The sequence below is a fragment of the Physella acuta genome, unplaced genomic scaffold (genome assembly GCF_028476545.2).
Source record: "Physella acuta isolate Inbredline_101_S28 unplaced genomic scaffold, ASM2847654v3 ptg000048l, whole genome shotgun sequence".
In the NCBI taxonomy this organism is placed as follows: Eukaryota; Metazoa; Mollusca; class Gastropoda; family Physidae; genus Physella; species Physella acuta.
In genome coordinates, this window is record NW_026731568.1 from 363,571 (window position 1) to 382,758 (window position 19,188).

Here is a 19,188-nt window from a genome sequence, read left to right on the forward strand (position 1 = left end):
TAATAAGTAATGATATGATAAGTTCTTTTTGTTGTTGCATGATGATTACACTAATGTTATGAACTAATGATGTCTATAGTCACTTTGATGGAGTTTGATTGCTTATGATATGTGTTGATGTGATTATGTTTACTTCTCTAGGTTGATGAAAAATCTTAAGTTACCTCATCCATGATGTGGAAATATTTTGTTGTACTAAAATGATATACTGAATTTATTATTTTTCTAGGTTGAGAAGTTTTATGCTGAGTTGATATGGTTATATCATGTGTTAATAGGACTTTATTACAGGAGCTGGGAGATCCAGTGCCACAATGATTAAGCTGTATTAGTGATATTGTATGTAAAGATGGGAACAACCACAGATGTCCACTAAATGGTGGCACTGGGGGCTCTGTTCGCCATCACAAGTTGTATTGGTCTAAACTAATGGGGTGTTGGTTATAATTTTTCTTTTATAGCTACTGGTGTCAAGAGATGGACATTGCAGAGTGTGATGATGATGAGAAGTGTGTGAAAACCCAAGAATACTTATCTGAGGGAGAGATTCCAAGAGAAACTATTTGTTGAATGCGAGTGATTAAAATAAAATTGTGTGGGAGTAAAATTACAATGCAATGTGATAATTAGGATTGGGAAATAGAATGAATGTTCATGTATAGCACCTAGTTGATATTGTTAGATCAAAAGTATGTTGGAGATGATATTTGATATGTTGGTAGAAATAAGTTAGACTTGATGGAAATGGTCGAAGCTAATGGGATTAGCTTGAATGGAGAGGGGGGTAATGTTATGTATGTTTGACTGGGGAAATCGGTGCGCATGGTTGATGGTGCGGCCGTATATTGAACGAGTGAATGTGTGATGCGATACGAAAGATAGTGACGTTTTAGGTTAGAGAGTTGGTTGCTATGAGTTTATGTGTGAGCAGTTGAATCCTTATCGTCGGTGTGAGAGGACGTGTGTTTGTTGACAGGACTCAAGTTGAGAGATAGGGTTTTGGAAGATAGACATCTGTAGATACAAGATTAAAAGATTTGTACAAGGATTTCTTGGTTCATCTTATTCCTGATCGTTTATCGTTGATCTGTCTGAATGTAACATAGCCTTAGTGACTCTCAAGGTTTAATACTCTCTCCCTGGTATTGGAGACGAGTGAAATGGTAGTTGGCTGAGTCAAGTCAATCAAACCCTTTCACAGCAACCTAACCGGAACACATATGATCATAGCCAAAGTTCCAAAACACTGTTTTGAAAAGAGCTATCGTTTTTTTTGGACAATTAACAATGTTTATACAGGGAAACTTCGGACCGGTCAGTTCTAACGATCTTCCCGCGAGATTTCCGGAACATATCATAGTTTTTTTTTGCCATCCCCGAGGGTCGGTCTACGACCTCAAGAGTTGTGAAGAGGTTCCTACGTGGGAATTTGTCTTCGATATATAGCTTTTGTTTTGACCCCCTTTTCGTGGACTTGTTGGCCAACCGGCACTGGCCCTCGTGTTCTGTCGCCCCAAGGCACGATACTGCCAAATTTGAAGCGCCTGCGGCACCTGGAAGTCCCCTACCGGCACCCGACCACTTTGCTTTATAAATATAGATTACATTCCTATTCATAACTCTGCTATTGGTGATTTATTTTGTTCTCCTTAATCGACGCTGTCAATTCAATACTTTGCTGTTTGAATTAACAACAAGATATAATAACTGGTATGGATATGACAGTGTTATAAAGTTATAAGTCCATTGTTGATGCTAGTGGGGTATCCCCCCAACCCTCTCGATCGCCTGGTCTTTGACCTGAGTACGTCCCAGCTGACTTGGTATGCAAATTTTGGGAAACACGTAATGAGATACCTTATTGTGGTTGGGTGGTGAGGGCCAGAGAGATAGGACAGTTCAACTTTAGCCTTGCTAGAATGTAAACGTTTTTTGTTTTGTCAAGTGTGGTAGGGCTGACCACTAAGGCCGGGCGCTTCTAATGAACAAGTTCTCTTCCTTTTTAGGCCATATTAAGACTATCATGTATTGTTTAGTCTCACCATCTACCGAATTAAAGTTGCTGTGTTGAAATTGTTTTGGTGTCTTTTCTTTAACCTCTCACTGCAGCCAACAGTACCAACCATACTGATGACTTCATAACACACAGAATGAACTATTCTATGAAAAAGCTATTGATAGATATGCGATTATATATTAATCCGTAAATATGCATTTTACTTCCTGGATGAATAAGCCTGCAATCGAAATATTAAGTCGGTAAAATCAGTGCATTAGATACTTCCTTTTGCCTTTAAACGTATGCCTTCGTTAAAAAAATATCAATGAGATATATTTCCTATAACAAAGGTTGAAAAATTACAGTACGACGCCCAAAACATAAGTGTTACCAAACAGGACGTAACAATAAGCACACAATGAAGGCAATCAGAAAGTAAAAGAAATAAATAAAACGTGCCGCAGCTTTCTTGAGTGTTGGTTTCACATGGTCACAGCCCACCTATCACAAATGTAAAAACCCACACAGATCAAAGATCTGTTCATAAATATCCTTTTAGCAAACGGAGACTCCGTTGGCTAACGCAACAAAAAAAATCCCCACTTTTTCTCAAACTACCGGGTTCAATAAGACATCCTGCTTTACTGCAGTAGATGTTTGATTCTAGACTTATTCTTATCCTTACCCTAAACCATACCCTCACCCCTTACCTCTTTTCCTTACCTTTTACCCCTTACCCCTTACCACTTACCCATTACCCATTACCCATTACCCATTACCCATTACACCTTACCATAACATTACCATTACCATTACCATTAACATTACCATTACCATTACCATTACCATTACCGTTACCGTTACCGTTACCGTTACCGTTACCATTACCATTACCATTACCATTACCATTACCATTACCATTACCATTACCATTACCATTACCATTACCATTACCATTACCATTACCATTACCATTACCATTACCATTACCATTACCATTACCATTACCATTACCATTACCATTACCATTACCATTACCATTACCATTACCATTACCATTACCATTACCATTACCATTACCATTACCATTACCATTACCATTACCATTACCATTACCATTACCATTACCATTACCATTACCATTACCATTACCATTACCATTACCATTACCATTACCATTACCATTACCATTACCATTACCATTACCATTACCATTACCATTACCATTACCATTACCATTACCATTACCATTGCCATTGCCATTGCCATTGCCATTGCCATTGCCATTGCCATTGCCATGACCATGACCATGACCATGACCATGACCATGACCATGACCATGACCATGACAATGACCATGACCATGACCATGACCATGACCATGACCATGACCATGACCATGACCATGACCATGACCATGACCATGACCATGACCATGACCATGACCATGACCATGACCATGACCATGACCATGACCATGACCATGACCATGACCATGACCATGACCATGACCATGACTACTGCCATTGCCATTGCCATTGCGATTACCATTACCCGTATCCTTATAAGATTAACAACACAATACATAAACTACTATGATCGTTTAAGGGATAGTTCATATTGAAAGGAGACGATATGATTCGAGAGTAGTTGCGATTTTTAAACTGCTTTGTATAATGTGGTTAGTGTGTATATGACGCGACTAGTAGAAAAGAAATGATGGCAAGTTGGTGAATATAATCGTGACAGGAAGGTTTTTTTTTGTGTTGACGATGATAAGTGGCATTAAATCGGATTAATTCGGATAAATTGGAATAACAATTCTTGTATTAAAGAATACTGAATAATTAACTTTAGCAACATTTATAGTTAATTTTAGGCCTTTTAATACTGAACGCTGTCAAATTATTTCTAATTATTTCTAATGGTCTATAAAACATTACCACTTATCTGTGTGTATTAATTTTGTTTATTTATGCTATAATTTTAAACATTAAACGATATAGTATATAAATTAACATAGTAAAAAATAGAACCTTGCTAAAAGTAAAGAGACTATGTTGGCATAATAGTTGGTTTTGTTATCTACAAAAGCATGATTGTTACAACATAGAAACAAATATAGACCAACACAATGAGAGATATTCTAAACTGATTTTATGTTTTATTTTCAAAGTAAATGTTTTTTTAAAAATCTGAATCTTTATCTTAATAGTAAACTTAAATCAGTTTAAACGTAGTTATGTCAAAGTGTATAAGAGAATCTCTGTGAACATTTTCCTTTCAGTTCTAGTTAATAACTTGTATTTATTCTACCAATCGTGTTCTTAGTTTTTCCGTCAGCGAATAGTCTAAGAAATTTCCTCTGGTAACAACGATGTTATCCTCCAAAACAACTCTCGACAGTTCGGCTGGCAGACGGTGACGTAACTGGTCCTCAACAAGAACGACAATCCTTTTAGGGTTAGCAGACGTCAAAGCAGATGTGGCTGCTCTACACATGAACAAGAACCAACGGTCAATTGACAAAAACGTTTCGTTCGTTGACAACCAGAAGAACGCGCCAACTTCTGTCTATTGCATGCACAGTGGCAGTGGTAGAGGCAACGTCAGTTGAAGGTGAGAGGACACGTGCCTTTGTATCTTTTTGAACTATTCTTTATGTCTTGTGTGAACTTGCCTATGAATCTTGTTTAAACTATTCTTTATGTCTGTACTTGTGTGAACTCGTCTTTAAAATGGTTAGGCTAGTAATCGAGTTCTCAGCTTATCCGTGACGTCATACTTGAGTCTCCTCCCCTCGTTCATGACGATGATGTTTTCCTCAGACACCGCCCCCAGGATGTCACGTGGTAAACGATGACGTAACTGGCTGTCAACCATAATCACAATAAGATTAGGATTAGCGGGCGTCAGGTTGGATATGGCTGACCTGCATGTGTAGAGGAACCAATCGTCTTGCGAGAGAAAAGTTTCGTTCACGACCAGAAGCACGCGCCAACTTCTATTTATAGCATCGATAATCCCAGACGCCAGGTCGGTTGAAGGTGAGAGGTCACGGTCACGAATAAAGGTCGTTAACCCCAGCGTGGCCTCGATAAACTGCCTGAGGTCATGACAAGCTAACTGGTAATCTCTATCAGCATAACCAATGAAGACACCAATCTCGTAGTTGGAAGGTTTCTTTAGAAAGGTTTCACTAAACAAATTCAGCAGCCCAGAAATGATGTACGTTTTGTACTTGGTAACAAAAAAACACAACACAAATCCAATGATAAGCAAGCAAAACAGGATCACAGAAAGATACAGGAAAAATGTTCCCCAACACTGACGCCAGTAAATTTGTAGATCTGAAAGAGCTGTCGTGTATGTTAAAACTCCATCGTTATCAACGCACGAATAGTTCCTGAACATATCCATATTTACAACTGTCAACTGTATCCACTGTAAGAATTGGATGTCATGGCATCCACAAGATAAAACATTTCCTTCTAAATAAAAGCTGAACTCCTTGTTTTCTTTAAAAATTTGGTCCAAATTATTTCTTATTTCGACAGGAAGTCTCGTCAATTCATTAAATCTCATGTCCAAGACACTCAGCCTAGGAGTGTTCTTCAAACTAAATGGAATTTTCTTGAACCTGTTTCCTGCAAGAAAAAGCTCTTTGAGATTGACATTTTTGGAGAAAATTTCAGGGCTAAGAAACGCCAGTTGATTAAAAGACAGATCAAGCTGCTTTAAATATTGAAGATTCTGGAACAATCTTCCTCCAGACTCTGCCATAAACTGACCAATGAGCTGACAACTTGACAAGTCCAGTGTCTCTAAACTTGGCATCGTGTCGAAGAATGTTCTGTTGATGACAGTAAGTTCACTGCCTGATAGAATAAGAGCTTTTATATTTGTCAGTCCGTGTAGGTGATGGGTAAACATTGACCCGCCGCCATCCGATACATCTAGATAAACGAGATTATCAGCGTATACAAACGTTCCATTCGATTCAATCGAAAAATCCGTGATTAAATTTCCAAAGTTTAAACATCGAAGAGACTTGGAAATGTATAACTTATACCCGTTGCTAATATTAGACGTGAACATGTAGCTACTATCGTTTAGATTATAGTTAAAGTTGTAGTTTTGAGTAGGGTTAGACGTTCTGCACATATTGCCATAATCAGTTTTCAACAGAGAATTTTTAGCAGCCTGTGGTTTTGAGTAGTCATGAATGATTAACGTCTCTAAGTTACTCATCTTAAACAAGTGTAAAACGACAATTTTCGTTCCCATTATAGGGTTATTTGTAAGGTCCAAGCTCTTCAGGCAACGATCCCACGTTTTACTTGTTACAGCCTTGTCTAGAATGATGTAAAGTTTACAATTAGTTAAAGCGACATGAGCAACACATATCTGTGTCAAATATTTTGTGTGTTTACGGCTTAAGATACCGTCACCTTGAAGAATATCCGAATATCTATCATGGACGAAAAATCGAACATAATCTAAGACGATGGTATCCATGGATTGGCCTACTAGCCCACTTAAACTTGCAAGAACTACTTTAAGGTGGACTCGAAGATCGCTGATATAAAGCTGGTTTAAATTTGTCAGTGGTTGGAAAACACCAGTATCGATTTCTTTTATCGTTCGAATTACGCTTAGATCAAGTAGTTTGAGATTTCTTAAATTTATAAAACTATCTTTTGTTACCTTTCTTATATTTCCTCTCAGTTTTAATTCAGAAAATGTCTTTAAACTTCTGAAATTTTCACCGAAATTGAGTAATTCATAATCAACGCTTACTGTCAATGATTTCAAGTTTAAAATGCTTGAGAACGCTTCAATGGGGTAGGGTGTAATTGGCAGTTTTACATCTTGTAGCATAGACAACTCAGTCAGATTTTCAAGAGAAGCGAATGTGTCGTTAGACATGTGGTGTATCTCTAAGGGATTGTAATCGAGATTTAGATATTCTAACTGCCCTAGCCCTGAAAAAGTATCTGGTTGTAGATCTGTAATGCTGTTGTATGACAAGCTGAGACGTCGAAGATGACTTAGGTGGTCAAAGGTCGCGGGTACAGAGGTCAACTGGTTGCTATCTAATAAAATGGACATCGTATTCTGGGGAAACCAGGTAGGTAAAACACCTGTCAGCTGTAAGGAACGACAGTCAATTGTAAGTCCTGTATTCTCCACCCGTTGCGAACATGGCGAGTGGCTGGGTACTTTAGGAGCTGCGTGACTCGGTTGCTGACTCGTAAAGTCATCATTGGAATGAGATCTGCTTGTTGATAATATGAAGCACAAAACTCGGTTTGTCGAACATAGGAGTAAAACAATTAAGCACGAGTAATTAAGGGTGAGTTGTATCAGGTTTTTAATCCTCATCTTCGTCTGTAGCGGCTAGCACAAATATTGATCTTTTAAAAACTTGAAACCTTAACATCTACTTTCTTGGAAGTTTGTTTTTTATTTCGGTTTTATACTTTTTAATATTTGATTGGGTGTTTACCTGAAAATACATAATTGAAAAAATATATCTTTGTAGCGAAATGTAAAAATTAATTATCTACTTTACTGTTATTATTTTTAGTGGGTATAAAAGTACATAAAAATAAATTTGAATTATCTTTATTCTGATTTTTATAAATGCCCATAAATATAAAAAATTTTTTTTTGCTAGAACAGAAATCGTTTGAATTGATTTAGTCATCAATTTTTGTAAAAGATGTCAAAGTCCTTTCAAGGTAGAGGCTTATTACGTAAACAGTTTTATTTTTTTTTAATTTTTTTTTTACAAATATACAAAGTGGAGAATTATACTTGCATTACTGCAATCCCCCTTAAGAAACGTCTTATGCAAATGGTTGTCAGCGGGACATTACATTACCCACCTCCATCATCCCCCCCTCCACACACACACGGAAAATTATTCATTAAGAGATAGAAATACGATCGAATAAGCATAAAGATTAGTAGGTGTTAGGGTTCAGGATTAGGGTTAGGGTTAGGGTTCAGGGTTAGGGTTGGGGTTAGGGTTAGGGCAAGGGTTCAGGGTTAGGGTTGGGGTTAGGGTTATCGGTTTTCGGTTAGATTTAAACTTGAGAAACTTCCCTAAGAAAATAGAAATTTTGAAACCGATGTTTGTGTAGTTTGTTTTATATTCAAGTTTTAAAATTGATTTTAGTGTCATTCTTGATCTGTAGAGGGAAATAATTACTTTGGTTGGTAATGACAGGGAGGTTATTGCTCTGGAATGTAACGACGTTGTTGAGTGGGGGGGGGGGGGGGCTGGGAAAAGTCCGGCGTTAATTGGTTAATTGACTATATTGAGTATCATTCTGGAATTAAATGGTTAGTTAATTTGGATACAACGAAGTCTGAAATCATTGTAAGCCGAGTATTCAAATAAATGCTTAAAAAAACCCACAAAACATACCAAATTGAAGACTGCTAAGTTTGACCTGTTGTCGACTAGACTTACTAAGAACACAGAAGCCTTAAAGCCACATCTAATAGTGGCCACTGACGGAAGTTTAAAGACGACGACGCTATCTACAATGTTGTAAAGTGGGCTGCCACGCTCTGCTAACTCTTCTTACAAAACCAGAAAGATAATAATAGCTTTAAAATTACGGATGTCTCAACTTACAAGCAGACATTTATATATTATTTTAAACACCCCAGGGTATCAAGGAAGTGAAATATCCCATACATTTTAAATTTATATGTCATAGATGTAGATTCAATATTTCCCTGACAAGCATGTAAATTAGTATCTGTTAAATTTAAGACCTTGGAATTAGCTGTTGAAACACCGAGCTGGGGGAACGATTAACAGAAAAAATATTTATAAACCTGGACATTTGAAAATAAACTTTTTACTTCCTTGGTAAATAATTTCAGAATCGGCCTACTTAGACCATTCTAAATAGGTTTTTTTGTTTGTATGTGTTAAAAGATGAATGTTATTCACTAGGTTTTTCGATTGTATGTGTTAAAAGATGAATGTTATTCATTAGGTTTTTCTATTGTATGTGTTAAAAGATGAATGTTATTCACTAGGTTTTTCGATTGTGTGTGTTAAAAGATGAATGTTATTCACTAGGTTTTTCTATTGTATGTGTTCAAAGATGAATGTTATTCACTAGGTTGTTCGATTGTATGTGTTAAGAGATGAATGTTATTCACAGTCCCGTGTCCTAAATATCAGCAGTGTCTTAGTCAAGCACAATAAAAACACATGTAAGTGTCAACGTTTATAACAGCACTAGCGAACACTTAGTCCACACAATCTAGAACCTGCCAACATAAATTAGCCCCTACCCCTCCCAACCCACAAAGTTTTAGTAAAATAACATGGCAGTTAGTTTAACAAACGCGAGATATTTTAGACAGCAGATTCTGCAGCTTGATCAAGCCGTATCGAGCATTAGATCTGGTTCCTTCAATATGTCGCCAGCAGTGACCTCATTCTATTACTATATGTACGGAAAACCCAGGTGTCTTAAAATGCAACTTAAAACGAACACAAAATAAATAAAAAATGCAAACACTATCTATAATTTCCACTCAAATTAACGGAGTTTCAGGTGGAGGAGGAAGTGGGGGTGGGATTAAAACTTTAAGGAGGGTGATAAAGGGGGGCACTTTAAATTTCTCCTAAAGGGGGGGGGGGGGGTTCACGTGAAACTTCCGAGGGCCGAGGGGTTGCAACATCAAAAGCAATTAGATGCTTAAAACAACATTAAAACAAAACTAAATTTTAAAGAAATATTTAAATGTGTAGAGAACCGTAATGCTAATGACAATGTGCAGCTATACATATAGGTTTGTATTTGCTAAATAAAATTACAAAAATTTATTTAAAAAAATTAGAATATTAAATTATTTAAAAATAGTTGACATAACAAGACTATTCCTACAGCCTGTAGCACAAATAATACTGGAGCATAACGGCTGACGTACGTGACGGATCCAGCAAGTAGTCCAAACTTTGTTATTTACTCGTAGCATCTGATTTAGAGCATGACATAAATGAAAACAAAAAATCAACTTCAATGAAAATAACACTAGGGGAACTAACCAATAGAATTATAAAGTTAGGTTTTTACTGGGTTCCTCCCCTTTAAAGATTGATTTATTGAAACGGCATCTATTGAGTATGGGACCACAAAATAGAAGTTTTAAAACTTCAAAGCTAATTAAAAATCAATAGGGATAATTTACACAACACACGTATCATACATTTATGATGAAAAAAAAAACATATATTATAATTGTGATATATCCGTAGTCTATAATGTCAAAGTTATTGTGCCATTACGAGTGGCAAGTAGAGAAAGGAATAAAAATTAATATCATGATATGAACAAAAGTTGAAAAAATATACAATTTTAGTAATCATACAACCAGGAATCTAGTTAAAGTATGATAGAGATGAGGTGAATTATTCCCGGGTTATGTCCCTTTATGTGGACAGATTCGATATTTTAGTTGTATATTTGGTAAGGGTCGATAATCGATTTTCTGATGGGAAAGTGTGAATATTTTCCTATTATCCTACTCGATTTTTTTTTTCTCCAGTACGATTGCTGTGTAAGCAATTATTGAAAACTGAATGAGTAGGGGGTATGGGTGAAGTGTCAGCCAATGAATCGTGTCATTACAATGTTTATTTTTGTAGGTTTTGTGACTGTTGAATAGGTAAAGCTAGGTGTAAAGTAGCCAAGATACCTTTCATGGTGAGTTTTTGGGTGTGTTTTGTGTCATCGTCTGTGTTTAACTTGGTTACATGTGGGTCTCAAAGTTAAAATATGTTTTGAAGTGTTCCGATAAAAAGATTTTAAAAAGAGTTAATGACAGTGAAAAAATATATTAAAGCTGAGTTTACAGTTATATATATATAGACTTGACAAGGGAGAAAACAATACATAGACTTGACAAGGGAGACAAGAATACATAGTCTTGAAAAGGGAAACAACCGTACATAGACTTAACAAGGGAAACAACAATACATAAGCAATGTATTTCTCACCTTAGTTTATGGGTATCAATCATGTGGTTGGCATGTAAAGAAGGGGAGGTGATTGTGCAGGTTGTATCTAGACATGCATTGATCTATGTTGGTTGTTTAACCCCTGACGACCTTTCATGATTTGAATAACAAGACGTAAACAACAGATTGTGTCACTATACAGCTGGGGAAGTTAGAGAGTAACTTGGACATGTATCTGATTTAACATGCACTTCTTTAGAAAACATGGCTATACGAATCTTCTAGACTTTTCTGTTTGTGCGTGTGTGTGTTAGAGAGTTTTTATTTGAGTAAATGCGTTTATGTGTGTACGCAATGTGTATGTGTTTGTGTGTATGTGTGTCTGCGTATATGCGTGTGTGTATGTTTGTGTGTGCGTATATGCATGTGTTTGTGTCGACTATCGATCTAAAAGCTCAATTTTGTGTTACTGGGTTGTTTGCAAACCTTTTTTCTTTGGACGTGTCATAGGGTTAGGTTTTTGGGTTTGGGTTTGCGTGTTGGCTTTTTGTAAACTTTTTATCTTTGGACGTGTAACAGGCCACTCGTCACAACAGAATGCCGATGAGGTAACCCCAATATTGTTTTGGCTAAAATAAATGCTTTAAACTATAAACATTGGTTAGTAAACCTAAAATATTGGTTGTTATTTTTAACTTTACAAACTTGATACACAAGACACATCATCAAATTGTCTCATGATTACAAGTTTAAATACCAGTACAATTAATTTTTTAAAATGTAATTAATAAAACTCTACTTCATTATTCCCACCAGTTGGTGGTATTTAGCGATGTGACTTATGATCTATTTAAATCAATGAATTGGAATAATTAATGCGACATAGCCCAACAGCGGAGCGAATGTTGAAGGCCACAGGCTGTACATTTACAATTCTAATATCCGAGGACTCAGTTATTTATTGGTCGGCCAAGTGTTCTAAGAGGCCAAGTTCCCACCTGGTATAGGAAGGTGTCCGCTGTTACATGGTGTAGTAAGGTTGCGTTTTTACTAGTGTAGCTAGGTGGCCTTACTTGGTATAGTGAGGTGACAGTTTTTACTAGAGTAGCTAGGTGGGCTTACCTGTTGTAGTTAGGTGGCCGTTGTAAGCCTTACCTGGTGTGATAGACAGGGCCGTTACACAATTCAATATTTGTAATTTAGGTGACGAGAAGGGAAGACAAACCGAAAAATCTTTAGTTGTCAAAAGCAAGTTAGTTGCAGAAACATGTTAAGTCCTATCGTTTTATGTTTTCTCTTCTTTCTGTGGGGAACACATTCTGGTAAGTTTTTACTAGCTTTTTAACACGTTTTTATTAACTCAGCTTCGCGTTTGTGTGTTTGTTGTTAAAATTGACATCGAAAATTAGCCCACTTCTGATTGTTCTATAGTTCTGAAATTTGGCATGCAGGCTACTTTCGCCTAACAATTTCAGATGCAATCATAAAAACTAGCAATTAGAGACCGTAATTAGCTTAATTTAATTACGCCCAAAGGACCATAAAATTGAGGACATGATTTCTAAAGATACCGACAAGACTGGAGGCTTATTGACACAGTTACTTCGGCCCCAATCGATGTGAGCGCGCTGGCCGTGATCGTATAGTGGTTAGTACTTCGCGTTGTGGCCGCGACAACCCAGGTTCGAATCCTGGTCGCTCAAGATTTTTTTTAGTCCGTGTATTTATAAACACTTAGTCAATTCATACTTAATCAAGTCATTAGATAAAGTAGAAAATAAAATATATAAAAAACTTTTTTAAAAACCACGTTTTTCATGTGTAGCAACGGACTAAAAAGGAGAAAATAAAATACTTAAAAAAAACTTTTTAAAAAACCACGTTTTTCTTGTGGACTAAAAAGTAGAAAATAACTATTTACATACATTTGATGACAAAACGTGGGTCGGGCAGAAGGGTCGGGAAATTTGATGGTGAACGTACCCACGTTTTTTGTCATCAAATGTATGTAAATAGTTATTTTCTACTTTTTAGTCCACAAGAAAAACGTGGTTTTTTAAAAAGTGTTTTTTTAAGTATTTTATATTTAACTTGCTTTCTCTGCCTGTCTGTCGTGCTTTTTGTCAGGCGTTTGAAATTTTGGGCACTTCTAACCAGCCAATTTCTCTGAAATTGGGCGAGTGGATAAAGATTTAAAATCAATGCGATACGACATCAAAGTTGACGTAATTGGACGGCTAACTAATTTTTTTATGAATCAATTAAAAATTCTAAAATTAGTGGCAGCCCTACTACTCTTTTTGCACTATTATAAGTGTATTATCATGTTCTTTATCTGTGCAATAGTTTTTAGTCATGCAACTCTATTGTAAATTTTTTTAAAAATTTAAGTAGCCTACTGAAAAAAATGCATAAAAACGTTTTAATAGCAAGCTTTTATGTAATAATGCGCTAAATATGTTAAATTACTTTATTTTCTTTAAATATATAATAATACACTACTATTTAAATAACTATAGAGAAATGCGTGGGTCTCTTCCTAAATATAAGAAAAGGTATCCAATAGATAATATAGTGACCCACGCTTGTCTTCATAGTTATTTAAATAGTGGTGTATTATTATAATATTAAAGAAAATCAGTAAGTAAAAAACCTAATTCACTACCATCAGTCAAATTTTGAGTAATTTCCGTTGACCGGAAGTAGTAATTTACGCTATTTACGCTATTTCCGATTTCCCAAAAAAAAAAACGAATGTGAATTTATAAAGTACTAATAATATTCCGTATTATTATACAATTTTTTTTGGCGTTCACTTTTTTTACGAGATTCTATTCTATTTTTAAAAATTTCAGTAATTAAAAATGGATTTAAAATATTGTCTTTATCCCGTGTTGCTATCACCCGTAGTGTTATAACAATATTCGAGAAAGTTTAGGGGAGATCACTCCCAGTTTATTTTTTTGATTATGTAGCAAACCCAAAGGTCATCTTTAGTAGAATCACTTCAAATTTATACATTCAGAAATGATTACAAACTTATGTCAGGGTATTTAAAAGTCGTTGCGGATAATCCTCGGATTAGAGAAACGTGCACTACCTTAAGAAATTCTATTAGGGCTTTAAATTTTTGATCTGGACATACTAGGGCGTGTATGATCAGATTACAATCACTGTATGAGATAAACAAAAGTACGTGGTGTACGTGATTGCTTCACGTCGTATTTTAAAACACCATCAGATGGTGATAGGGTAATATGGTAATATGGTAATATGGTAATGATTTCATACGGGGCTAGGGTGGAGGTAACGCGATGTATTTTTAATTACTTTATCTAACTGAAGATCTCAACAGTTAGTAAAGATGGGTGGTGCTAGATTCAATCTGCGAGAGATCAATGTTAAATACATTGAGGAAAAACGTGTTTTTAAATTTTATTTTGTTTTCAAAGCGGCTGCAAACAAATTTAAAAAGCTAACTTAAGCTTAAAAATCATTTAGAAATTTTGTATTTTTAGAATCAATGTTATAAAAGTTGCAAATTCAGGGAACTTGAAAGTAAAGTGGTTTTTTTAAAGCAATATTTCTATTTATTTTCATCAAACCTAAGCTGTAAACAATTTATCTATTTACTTCTTACAAAATGTCTCACAATTCACTTATTCACTTCCAACAAATGTCTCACAATTCACTAATTCTTCCAGCCAGTGGTCAAACTATCATCAGCCCAAGTGAGATAGAGGAGGGAGGAGCTTTCACTGTGACGTGTGACGCGTCACGTGCTGGTGTTCCAGAAGGTGCTGCCACCATTAGCAGACTGACCATATCCTGGACCAACGGGACGGCACCACCCACAACCTACGCCAGATACAGGCTGTTCCCGGCACCCTACAGCTCCACAGTAATCACTTTTCTTGAATTATGTCAATCATTACAGCTAAACAGTAATCAAATTTCTTGAATTCTGTTAATCTTTACAGCTCCACAGTAATCACTTTTTTAAAATCATATCAATCATAACAGCTCCACAGTAATCAAATTTCTTGAATTATGTCAATCATTACAGCTAAACAGTAATCAAATTTCTAGAATTCTGTTAATCTTTACAGCTCCACAGTAATCACATTTCTTGAACTCTCTCAATCGTTTTAAAGTAAAGAAATTAAATGGTAGCAATTTAAACACAAACGCTTCTACGCTATTGACGTCTATCTTTGCTTGGTCAAAAATCCTCTATAATAAATTTATAAATAAATGTAACCCTTTAATATACGTGTATGGTTTTGATAAACATAAACATTCATAAAGCTAACCCTTTGGTTTCTGAGTTTTTAAATTGTTACAACAGACAAAACATGTTTGTACATGTATAATATACAACTTTGTTGCCAGTTTAGTTTTATTTGACTACATGACACGTTTTAATTTTCTTGTTTATCCTAGTTTCCACCACAAACTTCCCTATCAAGAAACTGGACCTTCACGTTCAATGGAAGCCAGCAAGGAACATCAGACGCACCCAGCAACAGGAACACGATGCGGATAGAGATGGTGGTCAACGATGCAGTGGCTGACGACGCGGGCTTGTATTACTGTAACGCCACCTACCTGGATGTAGCGGGGGATTTAGTGACGGTCATGGAGTATCAGAATGTCACAAGTACAAGTAAAATCACTTTCTCTTTTTGTAGAGTTTGTCTCGATTTTCTTGGACTGGCTCAACTAGGTACAGCTGCCCAAATCAGAGTCCAATTATAAAGCTACAACATCTTCGATTTGTAAAAACAAACCTTAAAAAAAGAGATTAAATAATTTAATATTGGCTATTTTTAAAGTTAACAGAGCAATATGAAGTGTATGATTTTAGTCTGCATTAAGATAATCAATTGAATTGAGTTAATTTAGTAATAACATTTTTAATCTTCTCAGCACTGAGTTAACTCAGCTTTGAAGTTTTATGAAGTGGTTTAATATGTCAATTAGCACATGAAGTAACTAAATCAGTTAGTTAAACTAGCGATGTAATTTTATGAAGTGATTTAGCACATGAAGTAACTTAATTAGTGTCACAATTTGCTGAAGTGTTTGAACATGTCTATGACCTGACCATCAATTCCTTTAGCTAGTCCAGCCACTGACGACAGAGGCTCTCTGACCGCTGCATGCAATGCCACAAACGCTGGCGTCCCAGCGACAGCCGCCACAGTGGTAGCATTAACCATCAGTTGGACACCAGGACCCTCAAGCCTGCCCACAACACTGGCCAGATACAGGATATTTCCAGCACCGTACAGCTCCTCTGTAAGAACATGTCTTCATCTCTTGTTAGGTCAAGTTAGATTCTTTAGTTTGTGCTCTTTAATTGAATACTATTTAAAGTGACACGAAAAACGCAATCACAATACAATAGCAGCCTTGTTATAAATATAATGATAGAAGGCACTCCGGATTGGATGTAGGGGGTGTTGGAAGCGGTAGAAAAGCTGGTATCATAAAATCACTTTCAGGCGTTGATTGGGTCTCGGATAAAACAATCAAAGTAAGCCTCATTGGACTTTATACACAAAATAACACCCTCTAGTCAAGTCATGTTCCCTTTCAAACCTTACGGTCTGTAGGTCAAGTGAAGTAGAGTTCACTTGTTTCTGTTACCTCGGCATATGAAAAGATATTGTGGTCAGCACTATGCCCAGCCGCCTTTACTTTCTATAACGTGAGTTAGGTACCCATCAGAGTTGGGTGGACTCAGGGACGGTCGACTGACTTGAACCAGGATTCGAACTCGAGAATTACTAGTTAACAGTCCAGCTCTCTACCGCTAGACCACTTTGTCCCCACAAACACCCTCTAGCCTTTCAAATATTAGTAACCACAAACTGATGACTTTAACTGAAATGTTATGTTATTCTATTATCAAATCGTGTTTTAGATTTATTTATTCGTGTAAAATAGTAATCAATTATTTCATGACTGTTGTATTATTTATTGTCATCATTATCACGTGACTGTCGGCCATTAAACAGTTTACACCACAAAACTCTACCGGAAAGAACTGGACGTTCACACACACGGGAAGCTTACAAGGGTCATCAGACAACCCAGCCAATAGGCACACGATGAGGATAGAAATGGCGGTACATGGCGCTAAATGTACAGACGCCGGCTCGTATTTTTGTAACGCCACGTACATTAATTCATTCGGTGATATAACGTCGGCATGGCAGTCCCTTAAGCTCACCAGCAGAGGTTAGTGATTTACTATCCCATCAAGTTTCACAGTCGCTGTTCTAAAGACACGATTAACTTTAAAGTCACTACAAACAAAGCAGTTCAGTGATTGTTTAAAATTTGACACTTTCAACGTTTAGGTTGGATTAGGTGTGGGTACCGTGGAGCCTATCAACAAGATATCTGCACTCTGAACTTGGACTTTTTTTATAATTTTTATTTTTTTTCAAACTATGCTTCAATTTTTTTTTTCAGCCAATACGTGTAGTTGTAATGACTGGAAACAGCTACATACAAACTAACGTTAAAAAATAACAAGTGATTTATCACTGATGTTTTGTTCTATTTTTAGATGCCTCAGTCGGGAGCCACCAGCTGTACCAATACATGGCTTTTCCAACTATCAAGGGCGACAACCCATCAAATTTCACTATGATGTGTAAAATCAACGTAAGTTTACATTTAATGTACTACTAAATTCACTCAATGTTAGTTTAATTATTAAATTAAGTAATGTCATACATCAGTATTAATGTGTTGACATTCTGAACTATTGATTACTATAATTTAAATAATATACATATATTAATGGACATTACACTTCGTGAATTGGTAAGAAATTTTATAATTTTCCCACCGATATTTAGGATTCAGTGTATTTACCACATCTCAAACAATGTGTTAACCTTTATATAGTCAGTTCAGTTTATTTTAAAAATAAAATTGTAATTAGACGTTTTGTATTAGATCTATGTATACGTGAACCATCTTAAATGAATGAAAGTAGGCTACAAGAAAGAAGTATTACTATTGTAAATCTGAATCAGTTCCCACAAGCCGATGATGAAAACTGTAATACTAAAGCGAACATGCAAGGCAAACTGACACTGTAAATTACTTGTCTGATGCAAAGAACAAAAACAAACAAAATATATTCAGTCGATACAAGTAATTAATTATTTGCTTTAAGTGAGACGTTTCTTTAATTAGACAAATTGTTTTTACAGGGCCCAAAGACTCTGAGACTTGACTGGGAACAAATTCTCCCACCAGCTGAAGGTTTCGTCCCCTACCCCAACCCAGCCCACATACTCAGAAGTGAGCCCGTACCCATAGGCTCTTGTGACAGCTACGCGCATGCGTCAACTCTACGCTTCGCCATGGCCGACCGGCTTCACTGTTTTATTTATAGATGCTCAGTCAGGGACGGAAACGTGACGGTCAGTCAAGCGAATCTTATGCCAGATGTACACCAGGGCTGCTTTCTTTAAGGGGGGGAGCTTTAAACTTTACATATTTACACAGTAATTGTCTACGTCACATGTTTACACAGTAACTATCTACGTCATAGATTTCTAACTCTCTACGCATCTGATAGCGCTAATTGTAATGCATACTACACATACCTAAACATATAATCTATTTATATTTTTTCTTTGATTTAATTATTGATTACATTTTTATTTTTTAAACAATAGAGAATCGAAATGTAGTGTATTGAGATTTTATTATTTCTGCCCCTTCCTTTGTAAAACAAAACATTATACAACATTAATATCATATGATGTACTATTTGAAAATTACCAAATGTCAAATATGTCATAGAAATAAAACAACTACAACAAACGGAAGTGTGTAGCTTTTGAACGTTGATTTATGAATACAGTGTCGAGAATATTATATTTACATTCCTTATTAAAAGTTTGTAGCAGCTGCTGTTGGTGTCATGATGTTGCTCAATGCAGCGTCGGTTGGTCAATTGAAAAACAGAGTTAAACAGTGCCAAACAATGTTATCATTCATTCATTGTAAGTTGAAGCATCTGTTAGTGGCATTGTCTTGCCCCACGAGTTGACAGACAAACGATGCTAGACAGATTGACCACTCAGTTGACAGACAAACGATGCTAGACAGATTGACCACTCAGTTGACAGACACACGATGCTAGACAGATTGACCACTCAGT

At 36.1% G+C, this 19,188-nt stretch overlaps 2 protein-coding genes across 2 annotated transcripts; one reads left to right on the forward strand and one right to left on the reverse strand.

Annotated features, from left to right (window-relative positions):
* Nucleotides 1–4,741: 4,741 nt before the first annotated feature.
* LOC131944626 (toll-like receptor 3) lies at nucleotides 4,742–7,383 on the reverse strand. The gene has a single exon (XM_059305334.1). The coding sequence runs from the start codon at nucleotides 7,109–7,111 to the stop codon at nucleotides 4,742–4,744; it is 2,370 nt and encodes a 789-aa protein (XP_059161317.1). The 5' UTR covers nucleotides 7,112–7,383.
* Nucleotides 7,384–11,960: 4,577 nt separating this feature from the next.
* On the forward strand, nucleotides 11,961–18,842 carry LOC131944708 (uncharacterized). The gene is made up of 7 exons (XM_059305503.1): nucleotides 11,961–12,316; nucleotides 14,699–14,895; nucleotides 15,438–15,660; nucleotides 16,117–16,295; nucleotides 17,018–17,240; nucleotides 17,575–17,672; nucleotides 18,230–18,842. Exons 1-7 carry the CDS (start codon nucleotides 12,262–12,264, stop codon nucleotides 18,491–18,493), a joined length of 1,239 nt encoding a protein of 412 aa, XP_059161486.1. The 5' UTR covers nucleotides 11,961–12,261; the 3' UTR covers nucleotides 18,494–18,842.
* Nucleotides 18,843–19,188: the final 346 nt, after the last annotated feature.